The 17,164-nt window shown below is 62.6% G+C and overlaps 2 protein-coding genes across 2 annotated transcripts; one reads left to right on the top strand and one right to left on the bottom strand.

Moving 5' to 3' along the window:
• Positions 1 to 144: 144 nt before the first annotated feature.
• Positions 145 to 6,758, top strand: RAP1GAP (RAP1 GTPase activating protein; the record flags this gene model as incomplete). Its single annotated transcript, XM_084220390.1, has 21 exons — positions 145 to 258; positions 620 to 784; positions 885 to 923; positions 1,008 to 1,193; positions 1,858 to 1,952; positions 2,028 to 2,106; positions 2,199 to 2,252; positions 2,332 to 2,415; positions 2,501 to 2,601; positions 2,677 to 2,806; positions 3,200 to 3,355; positions 3,432 to 3,503; positions 3,609 to 3,695; positions 4,271 to 4,408; positions 5,045 to 5,113; positions 5,187 to 5,296; positions 5,379 to 5,450; positions 6,176 to 6,269; positions 6,349 to 6,430; positions 6,511 to 6,578; positions 6,659 to 6,758. 21 exons carry the CDS (start codon positions 145 to 147, stop codon positions 6,665 to 6,667), a joined length of 2,004 nt encoding a protein of 667 aa, XP_084076516.1. The 3' UTR covers positions 6,668 to 6,758.
• Positions 6,759 to 9,694: 2,936 nt separating this feature from the next.
• Positions 9,695 to 16,949, bottom strand: ALPL (alkaline phosphatase, biomineralization associated). The gene is made up of 12 exons (XM_084220125.1): positions 16,886 to 16,949; positions 15,943 to 16,034; positions 15,752 to 15,871; positions 14,667 to 14,779; positions 13,913 to 14,087; positions 13,650 to 13,825; positions 12,232 to 12,375; positions 12,012 to 12,081; positions 11,221 to 11,355; positions 10,386 to 10,577; positions 10,159 to 10,278; positions 9,695 to 10,066 (listed from the first exon to the last, which is right to left on the bottom strand). The coding sequence occupies exons 2-12, from the start codon at positions 15,998 to 16,000 to the stop codon at positions 9,816 to 9,818; spliced, it is 1,554 nt and encodes a 517-aa protein (XP_084076251.1). The 5' UTR covers positions 16,001 to 16,034; positions 16,886 to 16,949; the 3' UTR covers positions 9,695 to 9,815.
• Between the last annotated feature and the right edge of the window lie 215 nt (positions 16,950 to 17,164).

Raw genomic sequence — 17,164 nt, 5'->3', positions numbered from 1 at the left:
GGGGAGAGACCCTGGGCAGGGGGTCGGTGGCACTGGCACGAAAATGACCGTGCTTGCACCGCGCCAGTGACAGTTCCACGAGGGGGGTTGGCACTGGCACGGGGTTGGTGGCACTGGCTTGGGGTCAGTGACACTGGCGGGGGCATGATCACATCTCACGGGGTGGGTGACACGGGCACGGAGTCGGTGCCACCTCACGGGCTGGGTGCCATCTCCCGGGGTCGGTGCCACCTCACGGTGTCGGCGCCGCCTCCCGGGGTCGGTGCCACCTCCCGAGGTCGGTGCCACTGTCGCGGGGTCGGTGCCACTGTCGCGGGGTCCCGGCGCTGTCCGTGGTGCTGCCCCGCGCCGCCGCCTCCCGCCGGCAGAGGGCGCCCTTTGTGGGGGGGTGGGGCTGGGGGTGTCCGGGGGTCCCCGCGGTCCCCACGCGGTGACCTCGCCCCGCCGCTCCCGCCCCGCTGGCCCCCGGCACCCGCAGGGTGGCACTTGGCTCGCTGCCATCATCAGTTGGCCTCAGGGGTAAGGCTGCTGGCCAGGCGTCCCGGAGAGGGGCTGTGGGGGAGCTCTCCTGTCCCCAGGAAGCGCCATGGGCCCCCCTGGACGCCCTCACACCACCTAGACACGTCTCCAGCCAGCAGCACCTCCCAACCCCCAGGTGAGCACCCGTGGTTGCCCCCCACCCGTGGATGCCCACCCAAGGCAGGGAGACAGACACCCAGAGCCCCTCTCTCCCCAGGGCAGCAGGATGGCCCAGCAGCGCCATGCCATCCCCCCACCGCTCAAGGTAGGTGTTGTTGGCGTGGGGGGAGGCAGCCAGCGCCCTGGGGTGCCACCATGGGCATCACCCTTCCCGTGGTGGCCGTCACCGCTCCGTTGTCTTGCAGACGGAGGAGGATTACATCCCCTACCCCAGCGTGCACGAGGTAGGGCAGGGGGCTGAGGGCCAGAGCCTGCCTGGCTGGGCTGGTGGGGGGTGCCCAAAGCACCCACCACGGCTGTGGGCACAGGTGCTGGGCCGGGAGGGGCCGTTCCCCCTCATCCTCCTGCCGCAGTTCGGGGGTTACTGGATTGAGGGCACCAACCACCAGCTGAGCGGGGCCCCCGATTCGCCCCCCACCCCGGTACCCGGCACCCGGGCAAAGCTGGAGGGCAACCACACGGCCAAGATCTACCGCAAGCACTTCCTGGGCAAGGTGAGACCCCCGGGGGCTGCAGGGGTGGGGTCTGGGCTGGGGGGGTGTCCTGTGGGCATGGATGGGCAGGAGCTTGGAGACCACAGAAGCTCGGGTGTTCCTGGATGTGGGTGTGGTGTCCACGGGGATGGAAGCCCCATGGGCCATGGACATGGGGGCTCGTGGGTGTGGGTATCCCTGGGCATGGCAACAGTGCTTGGGGTGAGTCCTCCATGGGAATGGAAGGACATGGAGACCTCATCAACACAGGGGCTTTGGCATGTGGCTGCTTGTGGACATGGGTCCTCCACGGGGTGGGTGCTAAGGAGGTGGGTGTTGGGTCTCCATTGGCAGGAGAGCCCCTGGCATGGCTGCCCATGGACGTGGGCTCTCCACAGGTTTGCATGGACACGGGGGCTCCATAAGTTTGTGTGTCCATAGGACCTGGATGCCCCAAGGGGTGTGAGGGTCACTGAGTGTAGGCACCCCATAGATGGTACCTGTGGGTACAGGCACTCATGGACACGGGTGCTCCATGGGGATGGGCGCTTTTGGGTGTGGATATCTGTGGACATGGGTGTCCCATGGGTGCTCACAGGCCAGCATGTCCCATGGGTGCTCATGGACACAGGTGTCCCGTGGCACAAGTGCCCCCAGCATGAGCACTCTCACCTCCTTCCCACAGGAGCATTTCAACTACTACTCCCTGGACCCGGCGCTGGGACACCTCGTCTTCTCCCTCAAGTACGACGAGCAGGAGCACCTCCACCTGCTGCTGCGGTGAGCGGGCTGCGGGAGGCACCCACGGGAGCTGCCTGCCCTGGGGGCTCCCCTGACCCCCTCCTTGCCCCGCAGCACCCGTGCCCGCACCCTGCACGATGTGGTGCCCATCTCCTGCCTGGCCGAGTTCCCCAACGTGGTGCAGATGGCCAAGGTGGGTGCGGCCCCGCCCCCCAGCAGCACCCACGGGTGCCCCCCAGCCCCAGGCCCCCCAAGGCAGCACCCCTCCCTCCCTCCTTCCCGCAGCTGGTGTGCGAGGACGTCAACGTGGATCGCTTCTACCCCGTGCTCTATCCCAAGGTGAACGGGCCGCAGGGAGGGGGCACCTGGGCACCGGTGGGTGCCCCTCCCCACCTTCTGACCCCTCCCCACCCCGCAGGCATCCCGCCTCATCCTCGCCTTTGATGAGCACGTGCTCAGCAACCACTTCAAATTTGGGGTCATCTACCAAAAACTGGGGCAGGTAAGGGGTGGGGTGGGTGGGGGTTGGGGTGGGGGTGGGGGGAGTCCCCGGGTGGGTGCTGGCAGCCATCCCTACCCCACTGCAGACCTCCGAGGAGGAGCTTTTCGGCACCACGGAGGAGAGCCCGGCCTTCGCCGAATTTCTCGACGTCCTGGGTCAGCGGGTGCAGCTGCGGGACTTCAAGGGGTGCGTGAGGGGATGCTGGGGGGAGGGACCCGCGGGGTCAGGGTGCCTGTCTCACCCACCCACCCACCCGTGCAGGTTCCGAGGGGGGCTGGATGTGACCCACGGGCAGACGGGCAGCGAGTCGGTCTATTGCCACTTCCGTGACAAGGAGATCATGTTCCACGTGTCCACCAAACTGCCCTACACCGAGGGGGACGCCCAGCAGGTGGGCACCCGTGGGGGCTGGGGGGTGAAAGGAGGTGGGGGATGCTTGGGTGCTTGAGAGCAGGGGGTGGGAGGTGGTCCTGGGGCATTTCCATGGGGTGGAAGGGCTGTGGGGGCTTTGGGGATGTCCCGTGGAATGGAGGGGACTCCTGGGTCACCGTGGGTAGTGGTGGGCATCTGTGGGGCCCAGGAGATGGCAGGGCACTCATGGATGTGGGGAAACATCTTTGGGATGTAGAGGGTTGATGGAGCACCCATGGGGGCTGGGGTGCATCTATGGGCCACAGGAACTTTCATTCCTTTGATGCCCCTGCTGTGACCACCCTCTGTCTCTCGTGTCCTCCTGTGTCCCCCTATGTCCCCCCCCCCCCCTTCACCCCACCTGTCCCCACAGCTGCAGCGGAAGCGTCACATCGGCAACGACATCGTGGCCATCGTCTTCCAGGACGAGAACACCCCATTCGTCCCCGACATGATTGCCTCCAACTTCCTCCACGCCTTCGTGGTGGTGCAGCTGGAGCAGGGGGGCACGCAGGGCACCCTCTACAAGGTACCCTCCCGTGCCTCAGTGTCCCCGTGCCCGTGGGGGCCCGCGGGGTGTCCCGTCACCCCCCCACCCGCCGCAGGTCTCTGTCACCGCCCGTGACGACGTGCCCTTCTTCGGCCCGCCGCTGCCCGACCCCGCCGTCTTCAGGAAGGTGAGAGCCCGTGGGTGCCGCGGGGAGCCCCTGGGGACACCCACCCGCCCACCCACCCACCCACCCACCCACCCACGCTCCCCCCGGGCTGCCCGCACCCCGCAGGGCCCCGAGTTCCAGGAGTTCCTGCTGACCAAGCTCATCAACGCCGAGTACGCCTGCTACCGCGCAGAGAAGTTCGCCAAGCTGGAGGTGCGGGCACGGGGCTGCGGGCACGGGGGCTCCCGGACGGGCTGGGCAAGCCGTGGGGCAACACGAGGCTGTGGATGTGGGTGCCGTGGGTGCCGTGCCCACTGTGGGGCCCGCACACGCCGTGGGGGCTGCGCGGGGGTGGGCAGGGGCTGGGTCCCCGTCCGGGCAGGGCGGCGGTGCCCGGGGTAGGGGGTGTCTCACGGGGGGAGGGGGATGCGGGGGGCGGCCCCGTGCGGGTGCGGCGCTGGAGTGTGGGCGTCTGGCTTGGGATGAGCTCGCGTGGGCGCAGCAGCGCAGGGGTGGGTGCTGGCGGTGGCCCCGCGTGGGTGGCAGCGGTGGGTGCGGGGCTGCGGGGCGCTGTGGGCGGCGTCGCGTGGGTGCGGCAGGGCGGGGGCTGGTCCTGCGTGGGTGGAGGCTGTGTGGTGCGGGGGTGGGTGTCTGGCACGGTGCAGCCGTGCGGGCGGGGTGCGGGGCTGGGTGCGGGCTGTGTGCGGAGGTGGGTGCGGGGGTGGCCGCGGGCCGGGTGCGGGCTGGGTGGTCTCGCGTGGGCGCAGCAGTGCGGGGCTGGTGCGCAGGAGCGGACGCGGGCGGCGCTGCTGGAGACGCTGCACGAGGAGCTGCAGGCGCGCAGCCAGGCCATGCTGGGGCTAAGCCCCGACGACGAGCGCCCCGACAACGGCGGCGCCGCCCCAGGCTTCTTCGAGTCCTTCAAGGTGGGGCGCGGGGGTTCCGCACCCCCCACACCCCCGCAAGCAGCACTGCGGGGCCAGGTCCCCGTCCCGGGTCCCCGCCCAGGACACGCCCTCTCGGTTCAGGCCACGCCCCCTTATTGACCACGCCTTTTTGCTGTGACCGCGCCCCGGACCTTGGCCCCGCCCCCTGCGCGCGCCTCCGATCAGCGGGCGCGTGGCTGCGGCCACGCCCACCAAGGGCCCCGCCCCCTCACGAACCAAAACGGCCACGTGACCGCAAGCCCCGCCCCGTTCCTCAACAAACCACGCCCATGTGTGCCACGCCTCCATCGTATAAGCCCCACCCAAATGCTAGTCCCATCCCTCGTCTTAAGCCCCGCCCCTCAATACAAGCCCCTCCCATCTCACCTTTGGCTCCGGTTCTCCCCCCGGTGCCCGGTTCCCCCCTGGTGCCTGGTTCTCTACCCGGTGCCCGCTTCCCCCCTCCCTGTACCCGGTTCCGCCCCCGGTGCCCGGTTCCCCCCTGGTGCCCGGTTCCCCCTCCCTGTACCTGGTTCTCCCCCGGTGCCCGGTTCCTCTCCCGGTGCCCTGTTTCCCCCCGGTACCCGGTCCCCCGCGCCCCGTGGTCCCCGGTTGGTGACGCGCTGCCGCCCCCAGTCTCTGCTGGTGCCCGGGAGCCGCCGGGGACGCCGCGGCAGCGCCATCGGGCTGGGCTCGGTGGAAGAGGTGGGTACCTCGCTGTCCCCCCTCGGTGTCCCACCCGGTCCCCGGTGTCCCCCCGGTTAACGGCGCCCCGCAGGCGCTGCTGGTGCCCGGGAAGAGCCCGTCGCGGCGGCGGCCCGGCCCCCTCGGCTCCCGCCGCTCCAGCGCCATCGGCATCGAGAGCATCCAGGAGGCGCCGGCCGGCAGGTGAGCGCCGGTACCGGCACCGCCGCTGTCCCCTCCCGATGTCCCCTCCCGATGTCACCTCACTGCCGTCGCCTCCCCGCAGGGACGGCCCCGCAGCCGCCGACGGCTCCAGTTCCACACACAGCTCCCCCGAGAGCCGCCGGAACCCCGACAGGTCCCGCAGCTGGCACCGGGATCGGGGACACGGGGACAGGAGGGCACTGGGGCGGGAATGTTTGGGGACTGGAGGACGCTGGGATGGTGCAGCTCAAGGACAGGGTGACACCAGGATGGGGTGGCACAGGGTTGGGCACTGGGACAGGGCGATATGAAGGTGACACAGGGACCCGAGGGATGGGACAGCAAAGGAATGCAGTGGGCCAGAGTGACGGCGGGGTGGGGTGGCACAGGGACAAGGTGGCACCAGGATGGCTGGCGCAGGGCAGCATGGGGACAAGACACCAGAGGGACAGGGTGTCACAGGGACAGGGTCACCCAGGAGCTGAGTGGCACCGGGTCTGTATGTCCCAGGGACAAGGTGACAGGGGGCTGTGGGGTGGCACTCGAGTGGCTTGGATGCAGGTTGGCATGAAGGTGGGTGGCACAGGGACACATGGCACGGGGATAGGTTGGTATGATGACAAAAGACATGGGGACAGGATTGTACGGGGCTGGGACCTCCCAGGGATGGGATGGGGTGGGGACAAGGTGGCATGGAGATGGGACATGCCGGGGCTAGGGTGACTTGAGGATCCAGTGTCCCGGGCAGGGTGGTGTGGGGACAGGGTGTCCCGGGGCCAGCGCAGCATCGCAGCGGGCCACGGTGGTGGCCACGAGGCGCGGTGCCAGCCTGTTGTGGCCTTGGGGACTGTCCCTGGCCTTGGGGACTGTCCCTGGCAGGGCCGAGAAGCCGGAGCCGCCGGATTTCTCCCGCTCCTCCTCCAGCGCCAGCAGCTTCGGCAGCGCCGCGGAGGAGCCCGGCGAGCCGGGACGGGTACGGGGAGCCCGGGGTGGGGTCCGGGGGGCACTTTGGGGTGGGCAGCGTCCCTCTGACCCCCCCTCCATCCCCTCAGGAGAGCCGCTCGCCCTCGGGGAGCCACCGCGACGCCTTCACTGACACCCCCTGGCCGGATGACCCCCCCGGGACCCCCCCAGGTAGCCCAGCACCCCCAGGTCGGGGCGCCGCGGGGCTGGGGGACCCCTCGGGGTGCTCACGATCCCCCCCTCTGCCCCAGGCCGCCGCCCGCCTGACCCCCCCTGCCCTGAGATCAAAATCCAGCTGGAGCAGCCCCCCCAGAACCCGGTGAGGATGTTCTCCCCCCTCCACCAGCGCAGTATGGGGGTGCCCACACTGGGGTGCCCCCACTGATGTCCCTCCCACAGGGCTCATAGTCACCCCCCCACCTGCGGGGGTGTCACTGCTTCACCCCCCTCTGTGTGCCACCCCCGTGCCAGGAGCTGAAGCCATCGTCCCCGGTGCAGGATTTGGGGGGGACCCCCAATAAAAATTGGGATGTGCCCCCCTCCAGACAATCTCTGTCACCCCAAAAACCCTTTGGGTGAGGGGGTGATGCACCACAAAGGGGCCTCCCCTCTGCTGTGACCCCAAAATGAAAAGTGGGTCCAACCCCAGCATCATCCCCTCCCCGATGAAAAAAGAGGGGACTCAAATCCAGGGTAACCCCAAAGTGGAGCTCCCTCTCCCCCCCTTTATTTTAAGGGACAAAAGTTCCGGAATGTGCTGGAGGCTGGAACTGGGGGGAGGGGGAGGAATATTTTTTCACACCCTCCCAAACTGTGTTTGTGTTTCCCGTGAGTCCTGTATAAAATAAAGGTTTATTTATCGCTACACTGGGGGTGGTCTCCAATATCCAGGGGCTCCCCAAAACCCCAAACATCAGTGGGGGCTGTAAAAACACTCATTTTGGGGAGACTTTTACCCAAATGTTGGGGTTTCACAGCAGCTGGGCCAAGCAAAGCCTTTGTTTGATGGTCCCTATTTTTGGGGTGCTGTGAATACCCCAAAATATGGCAGGCAGTGCTCTCAGCCCCCCCTGAGTGCCTCTTTCAGCTCTGCTGGCCAGCCCGGCGTCAGGAGCGGCTTTTGGCCACGGCCCCGTGGCCACCGGCGTCCTGCCAACCCCCCGGCCAAGGGAGAGTGGTTCCCACCCCCCCTGAACCCCCAAAACCACGCGGCACCCCGGGAGTGGTTAAACATAGCCCGGCCTGCCTGAGTTCTGGGAAGTGCCAGCAGCCGGCCCTGCTCGGGATCTGGCATTGCCTGGGAGAGAAAGGGGGGTCAGAGCCCCCCAAATCCTGCCCTGCAAAGGTCAGAGCCCCCAAATCCTGCCCTGCCGGGGTCAGAGCCCCCCAAATCCTGCCCTGCTGAGGTCAGAGCACCCCCAAATCCTGCCCTGCCAAGGTCAGAGCCCCCCAAATCCTGCCCTGCTGAGGTCAGAGCACCCCAAATCCTGCCCTGCAAAGTCAGAACACCCCAAATCCTGCCCTGCAGGGGTCAGAGCCCCCCCAAATCCTGCCCTGCTGAGGTCAGAGCACCCCAAATCCTGCCCTGCCAAGGTAAGAGCCCCCCATATCCTGCCCTGCAAAGTCAGAACACCCCAAATCCTGCCCTGCCAAGGTCAGAGCACCCCAAATCCTGCCCTGCCGAGGTCAGAGCCCCCAAATCCTGCCGTGCCGAGGTCAGAGCACCCCCAAATCCTGCCCTGCTGAGGTCACTGACACCCAAATCCTGCCCTGCCAAGGTCACTGCCCCCCCAAATCCTGCCCTGCCAAGGTCAGAGCCCCCCCAAATCCTGCCCTGCTGAGGTCAGAGCACCCCAAATCCTGCCCTGCAGGGGTCAGAGCCCCCCCAAATCCTGCCCTGCTGAGGTCAGAGCACCCCAAATCCTGCCCTGCCGAGGTCAGAGCCCCTCAAATCCTGCCCTGCCAATGTCAGAGCCCCCCAAACCTGCCCTGCCAATGTCAGAGCCCCCCAAACCTGCCCTGCCGGGGTCAGAACACCCCAAATCCTGCCCTGCCAAGGTCAGAGCCCCCCCAAATCCAGCTCTGCCAAGGTCAGAGCCCCCCAAGTCCTGCCCTGCTGAGGTCAGAGCCCCCCAAATCCTGCCCTGCCGGGGTCAGAGCACCCCCAAATCCTACCTTGCCGGGGTCACTGCCCCCCAAATCCTGCACTGCCAAGGTCAGAGCCCCCCAAATCCTGCCCTGCCAAGGTCAGAGCCCCCCAAATCTTGCCCTGCCGGGGTCAGAGCACCCCCAAATCCTGCCCTGCCAGGGTCACTGCCCCCCAAATCCTGCCCTGCTGGGGTCATCACCTCCACCTGCTCTGGAGGATCCTGGTTAATGAGGAACTGGATCTTTAATTATAAAAATGATGAATGAATGAAAAATGAGGAAAGGGTTTAGGGGGTTGGGGGGGGATTTGGGGGAGGCAGGGCAGTGTTTTCCCAGCAGTCTGCACAAGCACAGGAGGTCAGGGGCACCGTGGCACTTCTGCCCGTGCCAGGGGTCATTTGCACAAGCACAGGGACTTGGGCACGTGATTGCACGGCACATTTTCACTGTGTGTCACTCACAGTGACAGTCACATGTGCACAGTGCCTTTTGTACACGGCACGGGGAATTCAGGCACGGTGACATCTGCACATGTGCAAGGCACTACGCACCGTGACATCTCGGTGACATTTGCACACGCAGGGCACCTTTTGCTCAGCTCAGGCAGTGTCTGCAAGTGCACAGTGGCACTGGCACAGTGACATTTGCATGTGCAAGGCACTGTTACCCGCTTGCACGGTGACATTGGCACAAGCACAGTGACATTTGCCCGCTCCCAGCACCCTTTGCCCACCCAGTATTGCTCGCAGCTGCACAAGCCCTTTCCCCTTGTGACCCCACCCACTAATTAGCCCCCTAATTACCTCACCCTAAAGAAGAGGGCATGTCCCAGGGCATCCCACCCCTCGCATCCAGCTTTGGTGCCTTTACCCCCCTTCCACAATCCCAGCCTCAACCCCTCCCAAATCCCTCCCGGGGCAGCAAATTGCTTTAACCCGAAGAATTTTAAAACAAAATAAATCACTGAGGAGACAACAAAACCCAAGTTTAGGGACAAATTAACCCGATGAGTTAATTTTTTTTCCCATCTTCGTGTGGTCCCTGGCTCCCTCACGCATGTGACGAGTTGGGCACCAGGGTCAGTCCTCAGCCAAGGGACCGCAGAGGCATTTTGGGACCCAGCCCCATCGCGTTTCGCTCAAAGAGGGGGTTTTATCCGCCGAGGCTCCGGCTGCCATCCCAAATCCCGCGGTGGGTTTGGGATAGGCCAGGGAACGCTGCTAATTATAGGGAAGGAACCATGTATTTACAGAGGCAGCTCCCAGCACCAAACCACCGGCGGCTGCTTTTGCTCCGCTGAGTCTCTCTGTTCTCTCTCTCCTCTTTCCCGGGCGCTGCTGTCCACAGAAAAATAAAAAGGGGGGATGAATTAAAAATAAATCCCCCTCGGTGATTTGCAAGAGGCACTTTAGCAGAGGAGGAGGAGGAGGCCGAGGAAGGGCAGGAGCAGGGGGGTGGCGGGGCGGGCGGCGGCGTTGCAGTGGCCTCGGTTGGAGCCGATGCAGGCGGCGTAAGCCATGGCGTGGGGGATGTAGTTCTGCTCGTGGACCCCGTGCAGCAGGTGGGCCATGGGCCCGCGGGCGAACACGGCCACGTCCTCGCCGCCGTGGGTCTCCTGCCGCAGCGGCACGGCCGACTGCGCCTGGTAGTCGGCGTGTGCTGGGGGCAGAAGTGAGAATCGTTTAAGAACCCAGCTCATTTTAACCAACCTGGGGGGGATTTCAAGGGGTTTTGGTGCAGAACCTACGCACCGAAATCCACGGCAGAGACGTTTTCTCGCTCGCCCGCTACGATTTTATAGCCGGGGCCGTTGCCGTAGAGGATGGAGGTGAAGGGTTTGCGGTCCACGTCGCTCTGCATCGGGGCCAGACCTGGCGGTGTGGCACAGTCAGCAGGACAGGATCCCCCCCCCGTGTCCCCCAGCTGTCCCCACGGTGTCCCCCAGCTGTCCCTGGTGCCATGGCCAGGCAGGACTCACCAAAGATGGGGTTCCCGCGGGGGGTGTAGCCGCCGAAGGTGAAGACATGCGAGTGGTCGGCAGTGACGACGCTGAGCGTGTCCTGGGTGGACGTGAGGCGCGTGGCCAGCCCGATGGCCCTGTCCAGCTCCACCGCCTCGTGCAGCGCCTGCTTTGCCTTCCCCTCGTGGTGCCCGTGGTCAATGCGGCCGCCTGCGGAACCCAGCACCGCTCGGCATTGCCCTCCTCTTCCCAGCCTTGCAACCCTCTTTATTCCCTTTCTGTGTCCTCCCCTCACTCCATTTATCCCCCGTTTTTATATCCCACATCCTCCCTTTTGCACCCCCATCAGCCCCTTTATGCCTCCTTCTCATCCCCCTGCCCTCTATCTGATTTAGCACTCCGCCTCCACCCCATTTATCCCTCCCTTTTTTGCACCTTCATTGTCCCTGTTACTCCTCTTTTTGCAGCCCCCCAGATCCCCTTTATCTGTCATTAGTGTATCCCCCACCACCCCTTTATCCTTCCTCCCTATCATCCCCTTTTTTGCATTCTCATCTCCCAGTTATCCTCCCTTCATGCACCATTACCTTTAATCTCAGTTTTTGTTCTTCCATCACCCTCCTTATCATCCTTGTCCACCTTCCCATCCTCACTTTTTGTACCTCCCCTTTATCCAAATCCCAACCTTTTTGCACCCTCTTTTGCACCCCATCACCCCCTTTCCTCCCCTTTTTGTATCCCCCTCACCCCTTTTATTCTCCTTTTGCACCCTTCTTTTATAGAGTCTCCCCATTTTTGCAAACCCCACTGCCCCCTTTTATGCCCCATTTCTGCACCCCCATGAATCCCCCACCTTCAACCAGGAGGAAGAACCCTTGGGGATTTTTCTGGAGCATCCTGATGGCCACAGATACCATCTCGCTGAGGGATGGGTCTGTGTCGTTGTTCCTGTCCAGCTCGTACATCATGTCCCCTGGCTCGAAGAGGCCTGGGGACAGGGACACTGCTGGAGACATCCTTTTCCACCAAAAGAAAAAGGGGGGGCCAAATCCTGCTCCTGGTGCTGACTCAAGTGCCTTACACACCACTGGATCCAGAAAGATTAGATAGGAGCCGGACAATCCCAGCCCTTCCTTCCTCCTGCCCCGCTGGATTCCACATTCCAGTTGGGATGGGAATTTCACTGCTGACAAAAGAACTGCATCCCTAGGAGGGAGATGTGTCCCAGGGGGGGAGCAGCAGCATCGTTGGGGGTGTAACATTGTCCTTGGTGGGCAGCATATCCTTGAGGGCGCATCGGTGTCCCCTGGGTGGGGCACCAGCATTTCCAGGGAAATTGCAGCCTCTTTGGGAGGTGCCAGCATGCCTGGGGGCAGCAGGAGCACCACCCTTGGGGGTGTAATAGCATTCCTTTGGAGTACCAACATCCCCAGGGAGATAACAGGATCATTTTGGGGGGTACCAGCATCCCCAAGGGAATAGAACCATGTTTGGGGGCTACCAGCATATCCAGGACAGGGCACCACCATCCATCCCTTAGAGGATAACTGGCCACTGCAGCTGCCCGAGCAGCCCAGGACAAAACAGGGGGTCCCCCTAAAGCACCCAGATGATGCCAGGGCACCCGTGGGTGCAGGGACTCACCCAGCAGGAAGTCGACACGGCTGAGGTTGAGCGCCAGCAGCCCTCGCCGGTGCCACACGTACTCAGCAACCTGGGGACATGGGACAGGCATTGTCACCTCTCCATTGCTTCTGCCATCCCTGAGACGCTCCCCGAGATATTCCACTCCCAGGAATGGCTCTGCAGGGTTACAGGGGGGAGATGTGTGTGCACCCCCACCCCCCAGAGTCCTCCCTGTCACCTTGCCGCGGGGCTTGGCCTCCCGCCACGCCTGGACCAGGTTCCTGCCATCCAGGCGGGTGCCCCGCTGCTTCTCCTCGTGGGGATATTCCACATCACTGACATTTTTGGGGTACATATATTTCCGCCCTCCACCCAGGATCACCTGCAAAAGAGGTGTGGAAATGTAGTTTTAAATATTTTTAAATTATTTTAAATCCCCCCCCCCTCCAGCTGGGGTTTAATGGGGGAAGACCCCGAAGGGGCGGAGCGGGATGTCCAGGAAAACCCTGGAGTTGTGGGCAAAAACACCCGAGGAATTTCACCTCGCTCAAAATAACTCTGAATATCTTCCTATTAATTAAAACCCAGGACAAAAATAACCATTTCCAGCAGGGATTTGGCTTTTTGAATATTTTTTTCCCCAATCTGTGGGAAGGATGCTCCACATCGGGATCCCCACATGAACCCGCTGGGATGGAGCCCCATCCCGCGGCTCTCCCTGTTTGCTTTGGAGCCTGATTTATTTGGCCTCTGTTATTTATAACCTAGCAGAGATTTTATGGTTTTTTTGTATTTTTTCCCCCTTTCTCTGCGTAGAAGGTGAATTATAAAGCTGCAAAACACCAACACCAAAATTATTAACAAAAAAGAAGGGAAAAAAAGTTTTTTCCCCACTATATAATTATTTCCAGCCTGGGACAGAGTTAAAATTATATTAAAGGGAAAAAAAAACAGCAAAAGAGGCTATTAAAGAGCTAAATAACAGGCTGGGATGTTTTGCTTTGGGGCTATTTTGAAGGACAGAAGAAGATTTATTTACAGTGCTGAATTTCTGCATAAATCCACAGTAAGGAGCAGAACTGGGGGAAAAAGAAGAATTTTGGGTCTGGGAAGTATGGGGAGGGAGGAGGCTAAGATGGATTTGTGGGTCTGGGGCTTGATCCTACAGGTGCTTGTGGTCCAAGACCTATGTCTGAATTTCCTGGTCCCATGTCCACCTGAAAATGCTGGTACCTCACCCATGGTGGTCCTGCTCCATATCTGAAGAGGGCCCCAACTCTGTACCCATGGGTGGTCCTGGTTCTGCACCCATGGGTGGTCCCAGCCCACCATTGCATTGGGGTCCCAACTCTGCACCCACTGGTGATCCTGGCCCCATATCCACCAACAATCCTCGTTCTGCACCATGGCTGGTCTCAGCCTCACATTTGCAGAGGTGGTCCTTGTCTTGTACCCACTCACAGTTCTGACTCTGCATCCCTTGGTGGTTCCAGCCCAGCATCTCCTGGGAGTCCTGGCTCTTCAACCACTGGTGGTCCTGGTCACACATCTATCCACGGCCCTGTCCCCACCCTTGGGAGGCTCCAACCCCCACCCCAGGCTGTCCTGGTCCCATCCCCCTGACTCTAGGGCACATTCCTGGTGTCCTATCCCTACCTCGATGTCAGGGATGTTCTCCACCAGCTGCCGGGCGATGTCCTTGCAGCCCCCCTCCAGGGCGTCCGGGGGCATCTCCCCATCCGAGTACCAGTCGCGGTTGGCAGAGTGGGCGTAGGCAGCGCTGGGCGTGGCGTGGGTCACGCGCGTGGTGGTGACGATGCCCACGGCCTTGCCTGCGCCACCAGTTCAGGGGACAATGGTGAGAACACCCCCAAAACCGCCCGCTGGACCTCCTGCCCGGGAGTCCCTGCGTCCCTCACCTGCCTCCTTGGCCCAGCGGAGGATGGAGGTCACCTCCTGGCCCTTGGTGGTGTTGCAGCGGTCCCGGGTGACACCGGCGCTGACCCCCAGTGTCCCCTCATTGGCTTTGACACCACAGAGGTAGGCGGTGGCTGTGCCCGCGCTGTCGGGCACCTGGGCGTTGGTGTTGTAGGTCTGGAAGGTGGGAGATGGATGAGCCCCATCATTACCACCACCATCATCGTCTCCACCACCACCAGTGCCACTGGCAGCACCATTCCCACCCTGGGGCTTCCCCCTGTGCTGTTTGGCTGAACCAGACCCCCATCCCACCTGTGTCCCCTCTCTTTTGCCCTTTGCCTCCCATTTCACCCCCTGCTCTCTCCACCGTGGGAGCACATTCCCCCCTCACTGCATTTTGCTGCTTTTAGCCTTTTTTCAGTCCATCTTTTGGCAGGGAGATGGAAGCCGCTGCCACGGGCATCCCCACGGGGTGAACAGAGGTGGCTGCTGGCTTCAAATTTAATTATTATTTTAAAATGTTTTGTTCAGCAAAACGAGCCCAGGAGAAGCAGGGGGGTCCCGTGGCGTCCCGCAGCCGGCGGGCTCCTCCTGCCTCCCTCCCCGTTCCCACGGCCGGCCCCTGGCACGGCCAGTGGGCACCGGAGCCAGCTGCCTTCGCCCGCCCCTGACCTAATTTCAGCTCGGTCGATGCCGCCCGCCCGTGACCTTGTGGTGGGTATCGTGTCCCCGTGGGTGCCCTGGGGGGCTCACCTTGGCCAGGGCCACGAAAGGGAACTTGTCCATCTCCAGCAGGCTCTCCTCGCCCTGCCCGTGCAGCTGCCCTTTGAGGATGCGGGCCGCCGTGACCGTGGAGACGCCCATTCCTGCGGGACACCGTCAGCCGCGCACGGACAGCCCGGCGGCACCGGGCAGCGCAGCCCGCCCCCTGCAAACCCCGCTCATCTCCGCTTACTCCGTTCAGCCCGTCGTCCAGTTCATCCCATCGCCCAGTTTATCACAGCAACCAATTTTTGCAAGCCTACTTTATTGTGCAGCCAGTTTATCCCAGCTCCCAGTTTATCCCAGTAGCCGCTCTTCATTGCAAAGCCAGTTTATCACAGAACCCAGTTTATTGCAACTCCCAGCTTTTTGCAAATCCAATTCGTTCCAGCACACGGTTTGTCCCAGCACCCACTTTATTGCAATCCCAGTTTATGCCAGCACTCAAATGATGGCAAAACCAGTTTACCTGAGCACCCAATTCCTTGCCAATTCAGTTTATCCCTGCACCAGGTTACTGCAATCCCAGTTCATTGCAGCACTCAGCTAATGCCAGCACCCAATTTATTACAACTCAGTTGACCCTGGCACCCAATATTCACTGCAAACCCAATTGATTGCAGCACACTCAACTTATTCTAAATCCAGTTCATACCAGCACCCAGTTTACCCCAGCACCCACCTTAACACAAACCAAACTGATTGCAGCAACCAATATTTTTTGCAAATCCAGTTTATCCAGCACCCACAAAATAAACTGAGTTTACTGTAAACTCAATTTACCATAGCACCCATTTTTATGAAAATCCAGCTCATCGCATCACCCAGTTTAACCCAGAACAGATCTTTTTGCAAACCCTGTTCAGGCCAGCACCCAACTTACTGGAACCCCAGTTTATCCCAGCACCCAATTTATCCCACAACACAACTCACCACAGCACCTATTTTTCCACAACACCCAATGTGTCGAAGCCCCAGTTTATCCCAGCACCCACTTTATTGCACCCGCTTAATTCCCCCGTGCCCCCTGGCCCCGCTGCCCCCACCCCGGGGTGGGTGCTCCCCTCCCCTCTCACCGTCCCCCAGGAAGAGGATGAGGTTCTTGGCCACGTTCTGGTTGAGGCGCTGGAGCCGCAGTGCGTTCCGCAGGGTCTCCTGCGCCTGCCGCCGCCAGTACTCGGGGTCCTTCTCCCTCTCTGCGGGGGAACGGGCTCATAGCACCCCACAGCACCGCTTTTGGGGTGCTGCCCCTCCAAACCTCACCTACCTGGGACCAGCGATGCCGAGCAGAGCTGGGCGAGGAGGAGGACGAACAGAGCCTTCATCCTGCGGCGCTGAGCGAGTGCTGCCAGGAGAGACCTGCGAGGTGGGTGGCACCCGCTTGTGCCTCAGTTTCCCTACTGAGACCTTTGCCCCGGGGTCAGCCAAGCGAGGACAGAAAGAAATGTCCCCTCCCTGCACAGTCACCGATCTGACCCCCCTGGGGACATGCCAGCTTACCCCCCTCCCCCCCCCACCTCCCTGGCCATCAGTCCCATGAGGCGTCACCTCATTGTCACCAACCCGAGCTGGGAAGAGCCGGGACAGCCCCTGCGGCACAGTGAGGTCCCCATCACATGGCCATGTCCCCATCACAAGTGTGTTCCCCTTCCATGCCCATGTCCCCATCATGTGCTTGTGCATCTCTCTTGTGTCCCCATCATGTGTGCCTGTCACCTCTGTGTTCCCATCCCGTGCCCATGTCTGCACTGCACATCTGCAGTCCCATCACACACCCGTGTCCCCACCCCGCCCCCTGTGTGTGCCATGTCCCCATCACACCCCTGCCCCCATCCCTGTCACACATCTGCGTCCCTGTTGCATTTGTGTCCCTGTTGTGCACCCACCTCCCCACATGACCACGTCCCATGACACATCCATGTCCTTGCTGCGTGCCCGTGTCCCCATCCCGTGTCTGTGTGCCCGCCACATGCTCGTGGCCCCTCTGCATGCCCATGTCCCTGTTGCACACCCAGGTCCCTGTAGCATCCCCCTGTCCCCGTTGCACACGCACGTCCCCACCACACTCCCGTGTCCCCGTGGCACTCTCCTGTCCCCATCACCCCCGCATCCCCACAGCACCTCCCCTCCGCCGCACGCCCCCTCAGCCCGCGCTCCCCGGAGAGCCTCCTTCCCCCGGGATGGCAGCGGTGGCCCCCGGGGGTCCTTACCGGGGATGGGGGCTGTCACACTCGTACCCGCACTAACTTGGGTCCCTACACCCACGTCCCTCTGGGCGACGGGAGGAGGCCGGGCCGGGGGGACCGCGAGCCCTTAAATCCCCCGGCACCCGGCCTTCGCCTCCTCCTCCTCCTCCCCTTCCTCCACCCTCCCCCTGCTGCCAGCAAGGGGGGGCGGGAGGAGAAAAGGCTACAACTGGGCTTACTGGTGCCCTCTGCCGGGTTATACTGGGAGGACTGGGAGGACTGGGGAGCACCAAGTCTGGCTAT

This window comes from Fringilla coelebs (genome assembly GCF_963513975.1).
Source record: "Fringilla coelebs genome assembly, chromosome: 22".
In the NCBI taxonomy this organism is placed as follows: domain Eukaryota; kingdom Metazoa; phylum Chordata; class Aves; order Passeriformes; family Fringillidae; genus Fringilla; species Fringilla coelebs.
This window is presented reverse-complemented; position numbering and strand designations above follow the sequence as displayed.

Bases quoted from the DNA above. Each gene is read 5' to 3' on its own strand.
- ALPL (XM_084220125.1), bottom strand. From the start codon at position 16,000: ATGAAGGCTCTGTTCGTCCTCCTCCTCGCCCAGCTCTGCTCGGCATCG. The intron at 10,279-10,385 runs GTGAGTCCTGCC...CCACACCGCCAG, and splicing joins CCGCGGGAACCCCATCTTTG to GTCTGGCCCCGATGCAGAGC. The intron at 10,067-10,158 runs GTGCGTAGGTTC...TTCTGCCCCCAG, and splicing joins CGTCTCTGCCGTGGATTTCG to CACACGCCGACTACCAGGCG.